Source organism: Dendrobates tinctorius, unplaced genomic scaffold (assembly GCF_039654945.1).
Source record: "Dendrobates tinctorius isolate UK_male_01 unplaced genomic scaffold, ASM3965494v1 ptg000029l, whole genome shotgun sequence".
NCBI classification, from domain to species: domain Eukaryota; kingdom Metazoa; phylum Chordata; class Amphibia; order Anura; family Dendrobatidae; genus Dendrobates; species Dendrobates tinctorius.
This window is the reverse complement of record NW_027361697.1, coordinates 4,535,424-4,554,138: the sequence shown is the minus strand read 5'-3', so window position 1 is coordinate 4,554,138 and position 18,715 is coordinate 4,535,424. Positions and strand designations below refer to the sequence as shown.

At 45.6% G+C, this 18,715-nt stretch overlaps 2 protein-coding genes across 2 annotated transcripts in view; one reads left to right on the top strand and one right to left on the bottom strand.

Moving 5' to 3' along the window:
- Nucleotides 1–6,848, top strand: part of LAMC2 (laminin subunit gamma 2) — a 43,157-nt gene extending 36,309 nt beyond the window's left edge. The window contains exons 21-23 of the mRNA XM_073571330.1: nucleotides 64–222; nucleotides 1,696–1,795; nucleotides 6,274–6,848. Coding sequence (XP_073427431.1) covers nucleotides 64–222; nucleotides 1,696–1,795; nucleotides 6,274–6,527 — 513 coding nt within the window. The 3' untranslated portion in view covers nucleotides 6,528–6,848. The remainder of the gene's footprint in view (nucleotides 1–63; nucleotides 223–1,695; nucleotides 1,796–6,273) is intronic.
- Nucleotides 6,849–6,881: 33 nt separating this feature from the next.
- NMNAT2 (nicotinamide nucleotide adenylyltransferase 2) overlaps nucleotides 6,882–18,715 on the bottom strand; it is a 67,155-nt gene continuing 55,321 nt past the window's right edge. The window contains exons 4-11 of the mRNA XM_073571331.1: nucleotides 17,662–17,740; nucleotides 17,290–17,420; nucleotides 15,967–16,043; nucleotides 14,709–14,753; nucleotides 14,526–14,602; nucleotides 14,281–14,382; nucleotides 12,448–12,515; nucleotides 6,882–9,344 (exon numbers count right to left, since the gene is read on the bottom strand). Of these exons, the coding sequence (XP_073427432.1) occupies nucleotides 9,242–9,344; nucleotides 12,448–12,515; nucleotides 14,281–14,382; nucleotides 14,526–14,602; nucleotides 14,709–14,753; nucleotides 15,967–16,043; nucleotides 17,290–17,420; nucleotides 17,662–17,740 (682 nt within the window). The 3' untranslated portion in view covers nucleotides 6,882–9,241. The remainder of the gene's footprint in view (nucleotides 9,345–12,447; nucleotides 12,516–14,280; nucleotides 14,383–14,525; nucleotides 14,603–14,708; nucleotides 14,754–15,966; nucleotides 16,044–17,289; nucleotides 17,421–17,661; nucleotides 17,741–18,715) is intronic.

The window sequence follows — 18,715 nt, the reverse complement described above, 5'->3', positions numbered from 1 at the left end:
CTGATGAGATGCTAGTAGTCTTTGGCTCGTCTTGTATAATACATGCCATGCTCTACTTCACAGGACATGATGCAGATGAGCCTCGATGCAAACAGCACAGCTGAACTGGCCTTGACTTTGGAACGAGAGTTTGCACAATTGCGTAAGATGGTTACCAAAACAGCTGGAGATCTCGATGACAGGACAAAGGTTGCAGAACAAGACAGTGCGGCAGCTCAAGGGGTACGACTCATCTTATCCTAAGACATATATTGGTAGATAAAGGAAGCAAAAGCGCAATAAGGTCTCATCCAAGTAGTGAAGGAGAGCAAATATGTGGTTGTGCTCAACTTGTAGGGTTGTGTGTGACACAACTACTAAATACATATACTCCAACTGCTCCAGCTTCCAAGGAAAGTACCGAAATATGCCACGGGTAATGGAAGTAACCTGCGCTGCTAGATCATTGACGAGCCACAATGGAAAATATGTTGGTTTATTGTCAATGTATTTCAGTGTCACTCTGATTTCTTCTTCAGGACAACAAAAATAAAAGCCATATTACTTGTCTTGAAGGAGTCTGAAAAGCGTTGACAATAACCAACATCTTCTTTCTCCATCGTGGCTCGTCATTGATCCAGCAGTGCAGGTTACTTCCATTACCCATGGAATATTTCAAGACATTTATTGGCACAATTTTAGATCATCCTCTGGGGACCATATATTTTCATTTTTATTAATCTGTTCTAAATCCGCTGCTTCATGGTGCTCGTACGGCGTGAATCAGTCTGCAGCCAGACATGTATCACTCTGAAATACTGCGGCGTCTCAGAGAAAACATACTTTGACCTGGCGGCTTGGGATGATGCGACTAAGGCTGGTTTCACATTAGCGTTTTTTTTTGCGCAGTGCGTCCATGCGCATGAGTCATGCGTACCTATGTTTAACATGGCGTGCGCATGCTCTTGCGTTTGCACACGTTCGTATGCGTTTTCGCGCACATGCGTTTTTTCAAGGTGTGCGCCCAGGTGCGCCAGACGCAACCTGTTGTATTTTGGGGTCCGCCGAAATGCGTAAAAAAAAGGGAATGCGACAAAATAACGCATTGCAGTCTATAGGAACCCAGGCGTGTGCATGGACATGCGTTCGTCTGTGTTTTAGTGCGCATGCGTTTTTGGCGTAAAAATGTGGACACTGGTTTTAACCCCTAGAGAACGAATAAGCATAAACGCATGCAAAAACGCATGATGCATTTTTTTCATACGTTTCTATTGCGCACGATGCGCTGTGCAAAAAACGCTAATGTGAAATTAGCCTAAGATGTCTAATCCAAGACGTCGGTTTCTCTTGGCTTCTCCTGGTCCCAATCACTTTGGCTGACGGGTCTTTCCCAATTTTTGTGTTTGTAACGGAGCCGGTCTCTCATTTATGCTTCACATTGTTCAGGCAGCATGAATCTAGAACCATTACATTAATGTTAGAAAATACTTTGTTCCCCAGCACAGCACCTCTCCTGTTTACAGGTGGTATGTGGCATTGCATCCAAGCTATACAAACATCCAAATTGCCAATAGATATCACCGATCTCAACTTCGTCACTGCTAACTGATTAAATTTGTAACAATAATCATTAAAAAAAAAATAAAGTCACAGCCGAGTTCTGATGTTTCTGGAGATACCTGGATGCATTTTATAATTTTCTTTGTCCTCCTTTAGATTGCTGTTAGTGCTCTGGAAGCAGAGGTCAGCGCGAGCGGCAGCCTGGATGCTGTAACAGAAACGCTGAATGCCCTTGATCATGTTCTGAGTCTACTAGGTAAGAGGCCGCCATCATTTATCTTCCGGAGGTGGCGGCTCTACTTGCATCACGTCCTGATTACATTACTGCAGCTATTAGTACTTCTGCGCCAGCTGAGGCCTCGTAGTCTTCAGAGACCATTGTCACTCCAAATCAGATTTCAGGGCAGAAATTAGGTAAATCCTGCCTGGAGCGATGGTTTCTCCTCTGTGGCCAGTTGCTCTGTTGCAGTGTGCACTTCATTAATGATTTCCATAGGAGGACTATAAATAATGAACCTTCCACCTCACTCCTTCATATACTTATATCTCATTCTATTGGCTCATATCTGTTTAACAGCTGTAAATTACTATATATCAGTGTAAAGGACAAGGCATCAAATGTAGGGGAGCCATACAGGGGTGGATTAAGGGTAGTCAGGGCCCGGGGCAGTTCACACTCTGTGGGCCCCCCTCGTCACGTGACGGGGGTCACGAATCGTAGAGCCACACTCTACATAGAGAATAATGGGGCCTCCAGCACCGACCTCCACCCGCAGAGCCCCACTCCACATAGAGAATAATGGAGCCTCCAGCACCGACCTCCACCCGCAGAGCCGCACTCCACATAGAGAATAATGGAGCCTCCAGCACCGACCTCCACCCGCAGAGCCGCACTCCACATAGAGAATAATGGAGCCTCCAGCACCGACCTCCACCCGCAGAGCCGCACTCCACATAGAGAATAATGGAGCCTCCAGCACCAACCTCCACCCGCAGAGCCGCACTCCACATAGAGAATAATGGAGCCTCCAGCACCGACCTCCACCCGCAGAGCCGCACTCCACATAGAGAATAATGGAGCCTCCAGCACCGACCTCCACCCGCAGAGTCGCACTCCACATAGAGAATAATGGAGCCTCCAGCACCGACCTCCACCCGCACTCCACATAGAGAATAATGGGGCCTCCAGCACCGACCTCCACCCGCAGAGCCCCACTCCACATAGAGAATAATGGAGCCTCCAGCACCGACCTCCACCCACAGAGCCGCACTCCACATACAGAATAATGGGGCCTCCAGCACCGACCTCCACCCGCAGAGCCCCACTCCACATAGAGAATAATGGAGCCTCCAGCACCGACCTCCACCCGCAGAGCCCCACTCCACATACAGAATAATGGGGCCTCCAGCACCGACCTCCACCCGCAGAGCCCCACTCCACATAGAGAATAATGGAGCCTCCAGCACCTACCTCCACCCGCAGAACCGCACTCCACATAGAGAATAATGGAGCCTCCAGCACCGACCTCCACCTGCAGAGCCCCACTCCACATAGAGAATAATGGAGCCTCCAGCACCGACCTCCACCCGCAGAGCCGCACTCCACATAGAGAATAATGGAGCCTCCAGCACCTACCTCCACCCGCAGAGCCGCACTCCACATAGAGAATAATGGAGCCTCCGGCACCTACCTCCACCCGCAGAGCCGCACTCCACATAGAGAATAATGGAGCCTCCGGCACCGACCTCCACCCGCAGAGCCGCACTCCACATAGAGAATAATGGAGCCTCCAGCACTGACCTCCACCTGCAGAGCCCCACTCCACATAGAGAATAATGGAGCCTCCAGCACCGACCTCCACCCGCAGAGCCACACTCCACAGAGAATAATGGAGCCTCCAGCACCGACCTCCACCTGCAGAGCCACACTCCACATAGAGAATAATGGAGCCTCCGGCACCTACCTCCACCCGCAGAGCCGCACTCCACATAGAGAATAATGGGGCCTCCGGCACCTACCTCCACCCGCAGAGCCGCACTCCACATAGAGAATAATGGAGCCTCCAGCACTGACCTCCACCCGCAGAGCCGCACTCCACATAGAGAATAATGGAGCCTCCAGCACTGACCTCCACCCGCAGAGCCGCACTCCACATAGAGAATAATGGAGCCTCCAGCACCGACCTCCACCCGCAGAGCCGCACTCCACATAGAGAATAATGGAGCCTCCAGCACCGACCTCCACCCACAGAGCCGCACTCCACATAGAGAATAATGGGGCCTCCGGCACCTACCTCCACCCGCAGAGCCGCACTCCACATAGAGAATAATGGAGACTCCAGCACTGACCTCCACCCGCAGAGCCGCACTCCACATAGAGAATAATGGAGCCTCCAGCACCGACCTCCACCCGCAGAGCCGCACTCCACATAGAGAATAATGGAGCCTCCAGCACCGACCTCCACCCGCAGAGCCGCACTCCACATAGAGAATAATGGAGCCTCCAGCACCTACCTCCACCCGCAGAGCCGCACTCCACATAGAGAATAATGGAGCCTCCAGCACCTACCTCCACCCGCAGAGCCGCACTCCACATAGAGAATAATGGAGCCTCCAGCACCGACCTCCACCCGCAGAGCCACACTCCACATAGAGAATAATGGAGCCTCCAGCACCGACCTCCACCCGCAGAGCCGCACTCCACATAGAGAATAATGGAGCCTCCAGCACTGACCTCCACCTGCAGAGCCACACTCCACATAGAGAATAATGGAGCCTCCAGCACCGACCTCCACCCGCACTCCACATAGAGAATAATGGGGCCTCCAGCACCGACCTCCACCCGCAGAGCCGCACTCCACATAGAGAATAATGGAGCCTCCAGCACCGACCTCCACCCGCAGAGCCGCACTCCACATAGAGAATAATGGGGCCTCCAGCACCGACCTCCACCCGCAGAGCCACACTCCACATAGAGAATAATGGAGCCTCCACCACCTACCTCCACCCGCAGAGCCGCACTCCACATAGAGAATAATGGAGCCTCCAGCACCGACCTCCACCCGCAGAGCCACACTCCACATAGAGAATAATGGAGCCTCCAGCACCGACCTCCACCCGCAGAGCCACACTCCACATAGAGAATAATGGAGCCTCCAGCACCGACCTCCACCCGCACTCCACATAGAGAATAATGGGGCCTCCAGCACCGACCTCCACCCGCAGAGCCGCACTCCACATAGAGAATAATGGAGCCTCCAGCACCGACCTCCACCCGCACTCCACATAGAGAATAATGGAGCCTCCAGCACCGACCTCCACCCGCAGAGCCCCACTCCACATAGAGAATAATGGAGCCTCCAGCACCGACCTCCACCCGCAGAGCCGCACTCCACATACATGGCTGCTCTCAGTGCTGTGCGCACAGGACCTGTGATGAGGTCACAGGAGGGGAGGAGACAGGGGTCACATGATCGGGGGCCCTGACACCTTACCTCCTGTGATCTCATCACAAGCCTTTGCACGCTACCAGCAGTATCAGCGTTCACGCTACTTGTAGATGCTGCTGGTAGCAGAGCACATAATGCCGCCCCCACGGTCACTCACTTGTAGGTGGGGAGAAGATGGAGTGCCATTGCAGCAGCCAGCAGGAATGTGGTGGGGGCCCCCTTAGAAGCTCTTGTGGTGGGGGCCCCGGGGCTGAAGCCCCGCCTGCCCTGCCTATAATCCGGCCCTGCGCGGTGGCAGATTATAATGGGGCAATTTACTGGCCTGGGCTGTGGGCCCCTTAACCCCACTGGGCCCGGGGCAACTGCCCAAATTGACCTCATTATAATCCGCCACTGGAGCCATACACGTCGTTCAGCCACAATGCACATCCCCTCACTCATTCGCTCTCTTGTATTTTCTCCCGTTCTCTCTAGCGCTCTGTCTCCCTCTTTTCTTCCTTTTCTCTCTGTTCTGTCTTTTGTTATCCATTTTTCTTTCTCTCTTGTTGTTTCATTCTCTGCTCTCATTCTCGCCTTCCCTTTTAATTGTTCTCTCCTCTTTTTCTTGTACTCTCATTTCTTTTTCTCATCCTCTCTTTCTTAATCTCCCTTATGTTCTCTTTTCGTTCTCTCTCATCCTTCCTCTGGTTGTTCTACTCTGGTTCCCTTTTTTCTCTCTTGTTCTATGTGTCTCTTGTTCACTCTCTCAATCTTTCCTGTCTCGAGTTCTCTCTCTCACATCCTTTCTCTCTTGTCCTCTCATTCTCTCCTTCTATCTCTATTTCTGTCACTCTTTCTCCTTAACATTCTTTCATTCTCTCTCTCCTTCTGTCTCTCTTTCTCACTCCTTTGTTATCTTCTCTCTTGCTCCTTCTCTCTCATTTTCCCCCTCCTCCTTCTCTCACCCTCTCTCATTCTCTCCATCTATTTATTTCTCTCCTTTACACTCTTTCTTCCGCTCTCCTGTCCTCTATCATTCTCTCCATCTCTCCTACTGTCTCTCTTTCTCGCTCTCTTGTGTCCTTTCTCTTGTCCTCTCCTTTACACTTTCGTCCTCTCTCTTGTCCTCTCTCTCCTTTTGTCTCTATTTCTCTCTTATCCTCTACTCTTTCATACCTTCTTTCTCTCCTTTATTCTCTCTCATTCTCTCTTTCATTCCCTTCATCTCGCCTTTACTCTGGCTCATTCTTTCTCACTTGCTCTCCTGTCTGCATTTGTCTCTAGACTGTCTGATTTTCTTTTGCAGACCAACCTGTAGAAGGCAGTGAAGAAGGGTTAAGAGAACTGGATCGCAGTATGCAGACCGCTCGTACCAAGGTCACCGGGGAGCTCAGGCCCGCTTTGGAGGTGTTGGAATCAGCAGCTAAAACTCAAAAACAGGAAATTCTCATTTTAGAGAAAGAGATTCAACAGGCTCTCACTGACATCCAAAACCTTCGTGACATACGTAAAGCTCTACCACCAGGGTGTTACAGTACCTCTGCCATTGAGAGACCTTGAAGGCACCACGCACAATGATGGTTCATCAAAGCGGCGCCAAAAGCCACATGGCCGCCCCACCTCACCCATACTGGGTGCAATATATTGCAGTATTTAAGTACACGATCACTCATTGATATTTTTTCTATTTCAAGGAATGTATGCAGTTTTGGACTTGGCTGAAAGAGAGAGAGGACTCGCGTATATATATATATATATATATATATATATATATATATATAAAACTACCTGAAACATTGAATTTCGTCCATTGCACCGTTGTAATTCTGCTTTGTACTGTCCCTATTTATTTATTAATAAAATGTGATCCTTATTCTACCATTTCCACCTGTCGTCGATATCACAACTCGCACGTTCTAGCAAAGCAAGATCTTTATTGGTAAAACAGCGACATTAATATGAACAGAACCATACACTAGTCAAAGAACTGCAATCATCCCCTCCAAACATGAGACAAACCCCCACTTTTTATTAATTTGTTTTTTTTTGTTGCACAAGTTACATCAATTAAAAAAAAAACCTTTCTGGTCCCTTCATTCTTGACTTTTTATGGCCACACAAAATTCAATTATTTCCCAAACTTGCCTGCAAGTAAATGAGGCCAATAAGGGATAGTAGTAAACCTTGTTTGGGGCCAGTAACCACAAGGGCAAGTGATTTTATCATTTTCACAATCCCAGCTGAACTTTTTACAGTCCTAAAAGACAGTACTCCATTTGCGTTTTTGTAGGAAATTCATCCATTACATGCCGTAATGAAAGCCAAGCCAACATATGATGAGGAGGGATGGGCACTGATGTATACAAGACATGTCTATATGGTTCAGGCTCTATGAAATTATGCATGCTGGCTAAAAATGAAAGTTCTATGTTCAGAAAAGCCTATGCACTTAGATGGTCCTCACAGCGTCAGTCCATTGGTGGGATCATGTAGACAATGTCTGGCCTTAGTCTGTGGAGTCAGCAGAGACCATCTTGGAATAATGACCATGACTGATGCCACGTTTTATTTTTTCGATCTGATTTCACTGTTTCGTACGTCTACAATAGTCAATGCTCACCGATAGCCCTTTCACATGTAGTTCTATATTGTGTTTTAGGTTACTCTACAATCTCTAATAATCGCACTAATATTTTATATATAGTGATGAACCCAAGTGCTTATTACTCGAGTGTACCAAGGATGCTCGGGTGTGGACCGAGCATTGCGAGTGCTCGAGCGACATGTTCGAGTCCCCCTCGGCCGCATGTTTCGCAGTTGTTATACAGCCACAAAACAGGCATGGATTGCCTGACAAACACGAGCGTTTCATGGCTGTCTAACAGCCTCGAAACATGCGGGAGCGGCGACTCAAACACGTCAGTCGAGCACCCGCGATGCTCAGTGCATATCCGAGCACCCTTGGCAAACTCGAGTAACGACCTCTTGGGCTCATCACTATTTATATTCTTTTTGAAGTGCTTATTAGTAAAGATGAGTGAATTTGTTCGGATTCAGTTCTGAATATGATCGGCATCAAATATTGTTTTTGCAATATTCGTCGGAACACATTAGAGTCAATAGGAGTCCAAATTACCGAATATGTTCGGAACCGATCATCAAACATATATTCGGCATGAATAGTGTTTGAATATGGCCCGAATACGTCAAAATCAGATTTGGGGACAAATACAGAACAAATTCGCTCATCTCTAATTATTAGACTGAAAATTCTTTTGTTCCCTTTAAAAGTCTAATATACGGTAAATGGCATCAGCTTATTTGTTGGCCCCGATCGCTATAAAAGGTCTTTTCGGGAGTGGCCCACAAAGGTTTATCGGTGTGCACCACTGCACATATACGTCATAAAAATTGCTACCCCATCTTATAGGAAGTCATGTGAGTCTCGATTTGCTAAAGCAGACACTGAAAGTTGAAAATTTAGAAAGTTGGGCTACTCTTAGACTGTGACACCATTTTGAGGTGTACTTCCAAAATAGTTGTAACTGGGGTAAAGGATCCTGCGTAAAAAAAAAAAAAAAAATTGTATCCAAGGATCTGGACAAGTTCTCTATTAATCTGTGTACTTTTGAGTGAGTCATATGTCATTTCCTCCCAGATAGGGTGCTTGTTAAAAGTTATGCTAACACCATGGAGCTATAAGCAGGGGAAGAACATGCTACTCGCATGCAGAATGCTTATGGAGGGAATGCATCAAGGACCCCCTTCTCTTGGCATTCACAGTCCTCCAATGGTAGAAAGAGGACTGGAATATTTGATTTACTCCCAGTTACCACCACTAAAGAAAGTTGAGAAAACAATAAATGATTTGTACGTAAACTCCCACCCTGAGATCCTGACATACAGAGGTATATATATATATATATATATATATATATATATATATATATATATATATTCCCCTGCTACATTATATACCCCACCCTTCCCCTATCATATACAGAATGGTTGAACAGCATGGTTACACACCAGAATAACACTGCCCCGAGCACTCCCCTCAGATGTACCGCTAGCGTTCCCTCACTTTGGGCTTTGGAGTCATAAGATATTAGAAGTGAATGAGTAAGGCATAGAGGTGAGGAGGACAGGAATGAGTGGGGTAAGAGAGGCATCATGATCCGTGAGGAGACTGTGGTGGGTAGTGAGTAATAACACATTGGATTGTGATGACCAAGGTGAGCACAAGGCTGCGCCTACAGCAGGAGCGGGCACGGTCACCCCGATGTATTGATATAAAGCTGACTTTTCAGTACATAGTCAATGACGGGTTGCACCAAGTAATCCACCACGTGTCCATCCCCATGTTGCAGGGCCAACCTGAAGGAGACAGACATGGGCATCAAAAAGATTATTCTGCAACGTCAATCTCAGCCGTATCCATGTTATACATTTTTCTCACTTTTTTTAGCACTATTCATGGCTTGGGGTGAAACTAATGGAGGTGTAAAGGTGGCTATTGCATTTTGGGCCTGTGGCAGTCCAATGACCTCTATGCCATATAGGAAGACGTCAGCATTATAAAGGGGACATGATACATAGTGGCCCAGTTACAGATTTTGCATTGGTTTGCTTGGTTCTTTTAAAGCAAATTCTTCTATAGCATTAAACAGGTTGTTCATGCTTGTGAATCCTCAGACCGTGCAGTGTTCACACTGTCAGGATTCTCCAGTGCCGGCACCAGGAACAGGTGGGCACATGACCACAAGTATGTGACTTGCATAAATGCAGTCACGTGCCAACTAAATGTGCATTACTTGCTCAATACAAGTGAATTGAGAGAGGTCTGACACGTCTAGTTGGAATGTGGTCGGAAGTATGCAAATCGCATATTTGCACTCACTTGACCACTTGCTCCCGGCGCCAACACTGAAGAATCCTGACAAGCGCGCACAAGGCACGCTGTGAGCATTCACAAGTCTGCAGTCACATAGTGACTGCAGACTTGAACCTCCAGCCTGGACAACCCTTTTTAAGGTTAAAAAAAAAAATTGTACTTAATATGATTGCAAAGCAAGATACAATTTTTAAAGAATAGGAAGACAATACACATTTTCGGTAGTATTAAAGGGGTTGGCTTGTAAAAACTGGCAACTTTGCAATTTGATTGCTATTAAAAATCCTTTCTGCTCTCAAGAACGGATGGATTTTTAATTCTATAGCTGACTGCTCATTGTTAGGGACGGCGGAACGCACTAAATACAAATAATATGAAGTGCGTTCGCCGCCCGGGGTCCACCGTGCAGTAGGTGTAACAACCGCTGCTGAGTAATGGCGGACTCACTTATATGGTGGTATACTGCGCTCGGGTTAAACGTCACCCGGGGTGCGCAGAGCGGACTCTGTTAAACTCACAGAGGCCCTAAAGCATAAACGCCGAGCCTGTTAGCTTCACAGGTCTCAGCTGGCGTGCACACAAGGTATATGATCACAGGACACGGCCCAAGACAGAGGTCGGTGTCCGTCTTGACCTACCGTGCGTGCGGCGTCGCAGACGCCGGTAAGTGATGCTAACTGCAGCGCGGCGGTAACTACTGCTGCTATCCGATAGTGCCGTGAGCCGTGACACCATCGGACGCTAGTGCAGAGGTGCAGTATGCACTGTGGCCTATAGCTTGCCACTGACTGGCGCTGACTATCTCTCTAGTTCCCTATCAACATGCGTAATATCAGAGGGAAGGGGTTTCAAATGAGTCAGTCACCAGAATCATACATCCGTCACCATTCACAGATAGCAAGTATAGCCTATACTAGCGCATGGGCGAGCGGCCATGCGGGCCTTTTATAGCCGTGCGCTACCGGGACCTTCCAGACCTCTGAGATGGGCCAATCAGATCAGGACAAGGACCTGAGCATGTGACCCGCGATCTCCACTGGGAGATCATCTCGTGGGCATGCCCAGTAGCGCGGCGAGCGGACTTAGCCTCTGGAGTGGTTTCCTGCAAAGCAGGTTGCGCTACCATTGCTGGTCCAGAGGTGGCAGCAACATCCAAACCCAGAGAGCTGGTCTGAGCAGGGCGCCTGGATCGCTGAGATTGCTGTGCAGGTCCCTCAGCGGTCGGAAAGGAATGGGAGACCGCTGGATGTATGGCTCTGGATTCCTGCTGTGCAGCTGCAGGAATCCGACGCCTAACAATAGTACAGTTTCCCCGCCACCTCTGCAGGCTATCAGCGGTGGCTGGGTTCCTAGGCAAGGAGTGAAGTGCTTACAACCTCTTGCTACAGACTAACATTGTTTCCCAAACTCCAGTCCTCATGGACCCCCGGAGGTCATATTTTTAGGTGCACTCCTAATAAGGTGATGAGAAACACTTTAAGACGACACTAAACCTAAACTGTTTCCTATCTCCCTTTGCTTTGCATTTCAGAGTAATCTCGATTCCCAATAACCAGAACATCCCATAATCATCACTATTCCATATCTGGAATCATGAAAACCTTCAGGGGTTATATAGGATTTATCAACCATTAATGTATGATCAGTAAAGCGAGATCTCCTTGGACCACCACTGATCAAACCGAGAGGTCCGAGCACCAAGGCACTTGTTCTTTTTCCAAGATGACCACTTTAAGGGTTCGCTCACACTGGTGTATACGTCCCATTCTCATCCTGGAGGGTGGGATGATTTTTCTAATTAGTAATCCATGTGTTGTCTGTGTACAATCCGTTATTTTACCCAGAAACTATAAACCAGTTACAGTTTCTTTTGTTACAGAATTGTAATGTATCTGTAAAACTCAGCTTCCATACTGACGGTCCATATGGCATGCGATTTTTTTTCTCGCACCGTCAGATTTCGAAGTGAAATCGCAGCATGCCGAATACAGCTGAGAAAACTCTGCAGATCTGCAAGGCCTCAGTGAATAACATAAGTCCGAAAGCAGTCTGATTTTGTTTTATGAGATTGCACTCGTTCGTTTTATATGCAAGTGTGAGCGAGGCCTAAAGCTAACTAGGCTGGTTAGGTGTTAAACAAAAGTGTCCTGCAAGCAGGGCCGGACTGGCCATCTGGCAATTCTGGCAAATGCCAGAAGGGCCTGTTTGGTCGTGGGCCACCTTGTCTGCAACGTTGTTAACACAATCGGTGTTCTCAAGACACCCACAATGTTAAGAATTGTGATGGAGCACAAAGTCGTTGACTCCGTCACTTAACCCAACAGGCCACGGGTATCATTAGAAATATTGGTCTTGTAGTAAATCTTGCTTTCCTACAAGCAGGGTAATATTAGTAATATATCCCATCTGGTGCTTGAGGATGGGGAAAACATGGGCCTGTGTGATTTTCTATTGCCAAGTCTGAATTTCAGCCCCAATCCGTTCCTGCCTGCAAGTAATTCTGATATACAGACTGAGAATCATCATGTATTGAAACAAATTGAATATTTTTTTCTGGCCGGTAGGATACTTAATGTGCAGTATTACCTGCTCTTGGTGGAGCTCACATGGGACATCGGATGGTTGGTGTCATCTTTCACCACAAGGATGTTGTTCTGTAAGGGACGTTTAGCAAGTTAAGTTCTGCAATATTATTCCAATATACCGCAATTCTCGAAACAAAAATATGTTCCCCAAGCAAAACCATTCAAGGGTTTATGCTCCCTATCAATGGGGGGGGCATATACAGGGGCATCAGCTCAGGGAACTGACATTTCCCTCCCTTCTGGATGGATTCATTCTGTTACTCTTCCCAGGCATTGCAATGTTAGTAAATAAGTGTTGCAATGCAGTTACATTCAAAACTTTGACCAACCTGGTTTCACATCCTCTGTGCATCATAATACATAGCAGACCAGGATTCCCAGTGAATCCGTCAGTGAGCTCATTCCAAATGCAAGGCCGGCGGTAAAACTTATCTCTTTTCTCTCCTGAATCATCCTCTAAGCTGATTTATGACCGGAGCAAAGTTCGTCTTTCAACTGGTCATACATCAGCTTAGAAGGTGGCTCAGAAGAAGAGAGACAAGTGTTAAAGGAAAAAGAAAAATGATCCAGCTATGAAGCGAGGCAAGTATCAAAACTTCATATTTATTAGCAAGTTAAAAGGTTTACGGCAGCCTCATTTCACACCTACGTGTTTGGGCTAAAGAGTCTTAGGCTGTGTGCACACGCTGCGGATTAGGTGCAGATTCATCCGCGCGGATTTTGTAAAATCCGCAGGTGAAACCGCAGGTCAAAAGACCTGTGGTTTTACCTGCGGATTGCTCTGCGGTTTTTCATCTCCTCAATGGAGGAGATGGCAAACCGCAGGGGAATCCGCAGAAAGAATTGACATGTCAATTCTTTCTGGGGATTGAAAACCGCAGATAATCCGCGCGGAAAATTCCGCACCATCTGCATTGCGGTTTTTGATTCCCATAGGGAATCATGCTACTGTACACCGCAGCAAAAACTGCTGCGGGTCCGCAGCGGCCAAAACCGCTGCGGAACCGCAGCAAAATCCGCAGCGTGTGCACACAGCCTGACTCATGGGTTTCGTCAACCATAATGTACAGATAAAACTGTAATGGTTGTCCCACTGCTTTCCTTTTTTTTTTTTTTAGCAAAATGGGCCTAATTAATCAAGGAGTAAATTTTGTTGACAGTTTTCTGGTGTAAAACTACTCAAAATTTTTTGATCAGCTGAAAATTGCACTAAAATGTTAAAACTTTTTAAAGCTTTTACACCGAACTGATTCATCCTAATTTAAGCCAGAAATGAACTCAAGCTCGTAATGAATTTGGCACATCATACTTGAGAGTTTCTTGCAATAAGACGAGCACGCAAAATGCATCAGAGAAATCTATTTCTTTCACCTCCTGGACTGATCATTCATTCTCAAATTCACAGGTGATTACAGATTTTCCCATTCCTGAGATAGGAGATGACAGTTGGTGCTTGTAACATTCTATGGAATGTCTGTTTCTGCCTTTAGCTCCTCCCCTCTCCATAGAATTTTATAATCACCAACTGTCATCTCTTATTGGAAAATTTGTCTTCATTCAATACAGATTTTACCCCTAGAATTGACAGTGACTGACAAGTACAGGAGGAGAAAGAAGCAGATTCCTCTGATAAGATATATTACAAAGTTTACAATTTTCTCGTGTATTATTGAGTTATGAAATGCAAAATGAAAACGGCAATTACTCTTTGACTACATGAATCAGACCTAAAGTCTCAATTTTTAGAAATGGTAATAATTTTTTTTTTTTTGTTCCGCTGAGAAACACTTGTGTAGTTGATAAATGAAAGTCTACAGATAAGAGCAGGACACACCTTGTATTTACGGAGAACCGACGAGTGATTCATGATTTGCTCAGTGTCTGTACCGTCACGTGGCACAACCACCATGCCGAAATCCCCGACGATCACCTCCATCTGCAGAGGAAATTCAGACACACGATACAGTGAGGAAGAAAGAAATCCAGACATCAAGTCACTATCCAGTCATCCGTATAACAAAACACGTCATCCATACGAGGATGGAGGAGGATCTGGACGACATAAGGAACAATACTCACATCCGACTCATTCCAGAGGCCGGGGATACAAAATGACTCAAGCAGGTCACTACCACACAGGAGCAAGATCCGCAGCTCTGGGTAGGAAGGATAGCAAGTGTATGAGTCAGAAGACCAAAGCCAACAGTACCATAGAGACAGGGCACCACCAGCGCCCACAACATGTCCCCTATCGGCACTTACCTATTTCTTCATATCTCATCACTGTGCCCAAGTTTGCATTCTCATCTGTCAAATGAAACACAACCAGGTCAGTACAGTCACAAATGGCCAGATGCACACTTTCAAGAATCTCCTCTGTAAAACCATTTTATTTTTCATCTAAATAGGTTAAAAAATCCTTTCTTAATATATCTTTAATCAAATCCCTTGCACAGAATGATAAATTGCTGGTGCCTGTAGTCACCACTAGAGGGCGCTAACCGCATTCTGCTATACATTGAAGTCAATCATAAGAGAGTATGCGGTAAGCTCCTGTGCTCCCTCTTGTGGTGGTTGTAGATAACCAGTTATTTAATAATTTTTAAACCAATCTATAAAAAATTTTTTTGGAGTTCTGCATCAAATTAGTGGCATCTTCATCTCCATAAGGATATGTTAAAAAAATTAATTAGCACAGAACTTTTCGCCACCCCCTCAACCAACAAAAATGACAGTGATAAAAGGTTGGGATTCTAACACAACATATAGAGATTTATGCATATCATATATAAGATTTGCCAAAATCCGAAACAAATTCGTTATGGATCAATTCACTTATTATTTTAAATAACAGTACAATCCAATATCTCGTATTAAAGCGGCATCAATGCTAAATGTATTGCATCAGCTGCAAAAAAAAGTGGTCTTTCTACACGACACCCACTGAATACAATGGTCTGCAGCGTCATACGTGTGCACATTGAGCCCTCTAGGGTGGGAGACACTTGTTATACCATTGTGTACACTGTAGACAAAAAAACGACACAATCTTGTAAAATCACAAAAGAAAACAGAAAACTTTTTAAAAGTTTGTAACCCCAACAAATAATAGCACAGCTATAGTGACCTCTGCAGGACACCGGAGATATAGCACTCTAGATGTTACATGCACAGTCTAAACACTAAAGGGTTGATTCATTGTTGCTTCTGCACTTTTATTTCTGGAGCGAAAATGGTTTTAATAGTTTTGTTTAGTTTTTTTGGGGCTATGGGTGCGTTTTTCATTACCCAGATGTTTTAGTCTAATTAAATTTTTTGGGACATGGATAAGAGGCCCCAAAAAGTGCATTTTCGAAGTTGCGATTCATCACACATTCTGCTCCCATTTGAAAGAATTTGGCGCTAAATCCACAACCGCAAAAACAAAGGCATGACAAGAAAAAATAACAAAATAAAGGCAAAAATCGAATAAAATTATTATTATTAATTACAATAAAATAAAGTGTCTCCTAAAACTTACCCACGAAGGTAACACGCTGCAGATTGGGACGGACACAGCACATACGACTCAGTCCTTCTCCAACTTTTCCCAGAAACCTCACTAACACAAATAAACATCAATTATCCAGTTGTGTTACCGCTGTGACAATGTACATACAGAACATTAGGAGTTTGCAAGTGACGATCTTACCAGGGTTTATCATTTTCTTTTTCTGCTTTTTTTTGCATTGTTGAATTAATCTACTGGTTGATGGTTTCCAATTATCAAAAGGTTATCAATATCTAAATTTCCACTAAGATAAGGATAGCAACAATAGGTGCACGAGCCTATGAGGTTGTGCCTCCCTTAAAGGGGTATTCACCAGACAGAGTCCACTATAGTCAATGAGGTCCTTCAGGTGTCATTTACATCCGCCATGTAACGGATCCGCCCTCTGCAGGAATTCCGTTTCTAAACCAGAGAAGCTAAATAATGCAGGTGTGAACAGAGCTGAGGATGTATTTATTCTCAAGTTTGAAAGTTATCCCCTATTTGTGTGAAAGGGGATAACTTCTCGATCACTCGGGGTTCCGACCGCTAGGGCTCTGAAGAGTGAATGGAGTGGTGGTTGATCGAGTGCACTGCCACTCCATTCATTCCTATTGTAGTGCCGAAGACCAGCCAAGTGCAACGCTCAACTATCTCCATAAGTTCCATTAAAGGGGTATCCCCATCTCCAAGATCGTATCCCAATATGTAGTAATATTAATATTAGCAAATACCTCAAATTAAAAATGTAGTATAGTTTTTCTGATTCGCTATGTCTCTTTCCTTGTGTGCAGGCATTGCAGGACCTTAGGTATCCATGGTTATGACCTCTAGCAACTAACTGGGATGATATAATTGGTCGTAACCATGGATGCCTAAGTTCCTGCAATGCCTGCACACGAGGAAAGAAACATAGCGAATCAGAAAAACTATACTACATTTGTAATTGGATGTATTTGCTAATATTATTATTATTACACCTACTACATACAGTACTGGGATAGGATTTTGGACATGGGAGTACCACTTTAAGAATAAATGTTCCTGTACTAATGTATTGATTTTGATTTTTAATATACACTATATCAGTCTGAATAATGTCAATAAATGCATATTAGAACCCGGCTATGACATGATTTATCAATAAATCTGCTGTTAATTGTTCTGTATGATGACTAGTCATTAGTCTTATGTATTCCCCAGGTCGGCAGCAGTATCTGAAGACCTTTCAGGAGGCTACAGATAAGTCATGATGAGTGCCAATGATGACTGTATTTTGGGCGGTCCTGTTGCTTGCACCGATCACGCACACACTTGCCTGCGGTGGGCTTGTTGGTGAGGTTGTTATTTTGATAGACGGGCTGTGTAGGTTGGTTCAGGGTCTGATTGATCACCGGTGTGACCGATGGTGTGTTCACATTAGACAGGATGCAGCCAGTTACCCTCTGGAAAGGAACGGCAGGTCTGTTAGTATCAGCAATGACGGCAGTGTAAGGAGTTTTACGTGAATTAATAGTAACACGACATCTATTATTTGCAGACACCACATTATTATAGGCTTCTTCTCAGTGTAAAGTGAAGCCAAGAAATACTGTCCTTCTGCACGGTGGTATCTGGTGTCTACGGCACAGTGTACTGCTCTTATAGTCATCCATTCTGTCCCCCATAATATATCGTATATCTCACTTTCATTAGGTCTCGGTGATGCTCCAGAACACTGCACGTTGTCTGCCAAGTATCCTGGTAGCACTCCCACGGGTCCACCCTGCAGAGAGGAAAGGTTCACAATGAGAACTACCGATATGTGAATGTAGCCCTAACAATAGCCTTGTACACAGAATCATAGAATCATAGAATCATAGAATCATAGAATCGTAGAGTTGGAAGGGACCTCCTGGGCCATCTGGTCCAACCCCCTGCTCAAAGCAGGATTCGCTAAATCATACCAATCATTAACCCACATCGAAGGGTTAATTCCAAGAAATCAAGTTGTCTCCTATCCTTAGGATGGTGGATAACACATTGACCGCTGGGGAACCCCCAACGATCCTGAGATGGGGACTCCAGAACCCCAGAGAATGAGGCTCTGCAGCTCTATTCTGAATAGAGAAGAGGGGAGCACGCTCGGCCTCCGCACCATGACATCCGAGTGCAGCCCGATTTTTATGGACAGACTAAATGGAGAAGAAGGGCGAGATACTTTGCTTTTTCTCCACCTCCTAGAATATCAGATCACACTCCGATCAGAGTCTGATCAGATGAGAGAAGATCGGCCATGTGACCCACGCCTCAGGGTGTCCGCTGGATGTGGACATCAGGAAGTCCTAGTGACGTATACGATCTCGTAAAGAGTAATTAAATTAATCAAAAGCTACAAAGCTACCATAGTTAAGCATAAAGAAAGAGTGCCATTATTGGTTTATTGGGCCAGAGGGTCTATACAGAACATGTACGCATCCATTTACAGAGCATTGTTAATTCATGGCTCACTGAATGCTTCACAAATAAGACCGAAAATGTTTGTGCAAATCAACCCATAAGAAATTCATTTGTGACACTGATTGACTGAAAGTTAGTTTTCAAGGGAACCTGTCACTTGCCATAATGGTGTAAATGCCGCTGTTCTCCTGAATCCGACACTCTTTTTCTTTTGCTTCTACGCCTCTCCGTTCCTGAGATGTGACCCCTTCTTCCCTGAATATAAATGTAACATTTTTTAGCCAACAGGGCGTAGAAGAAG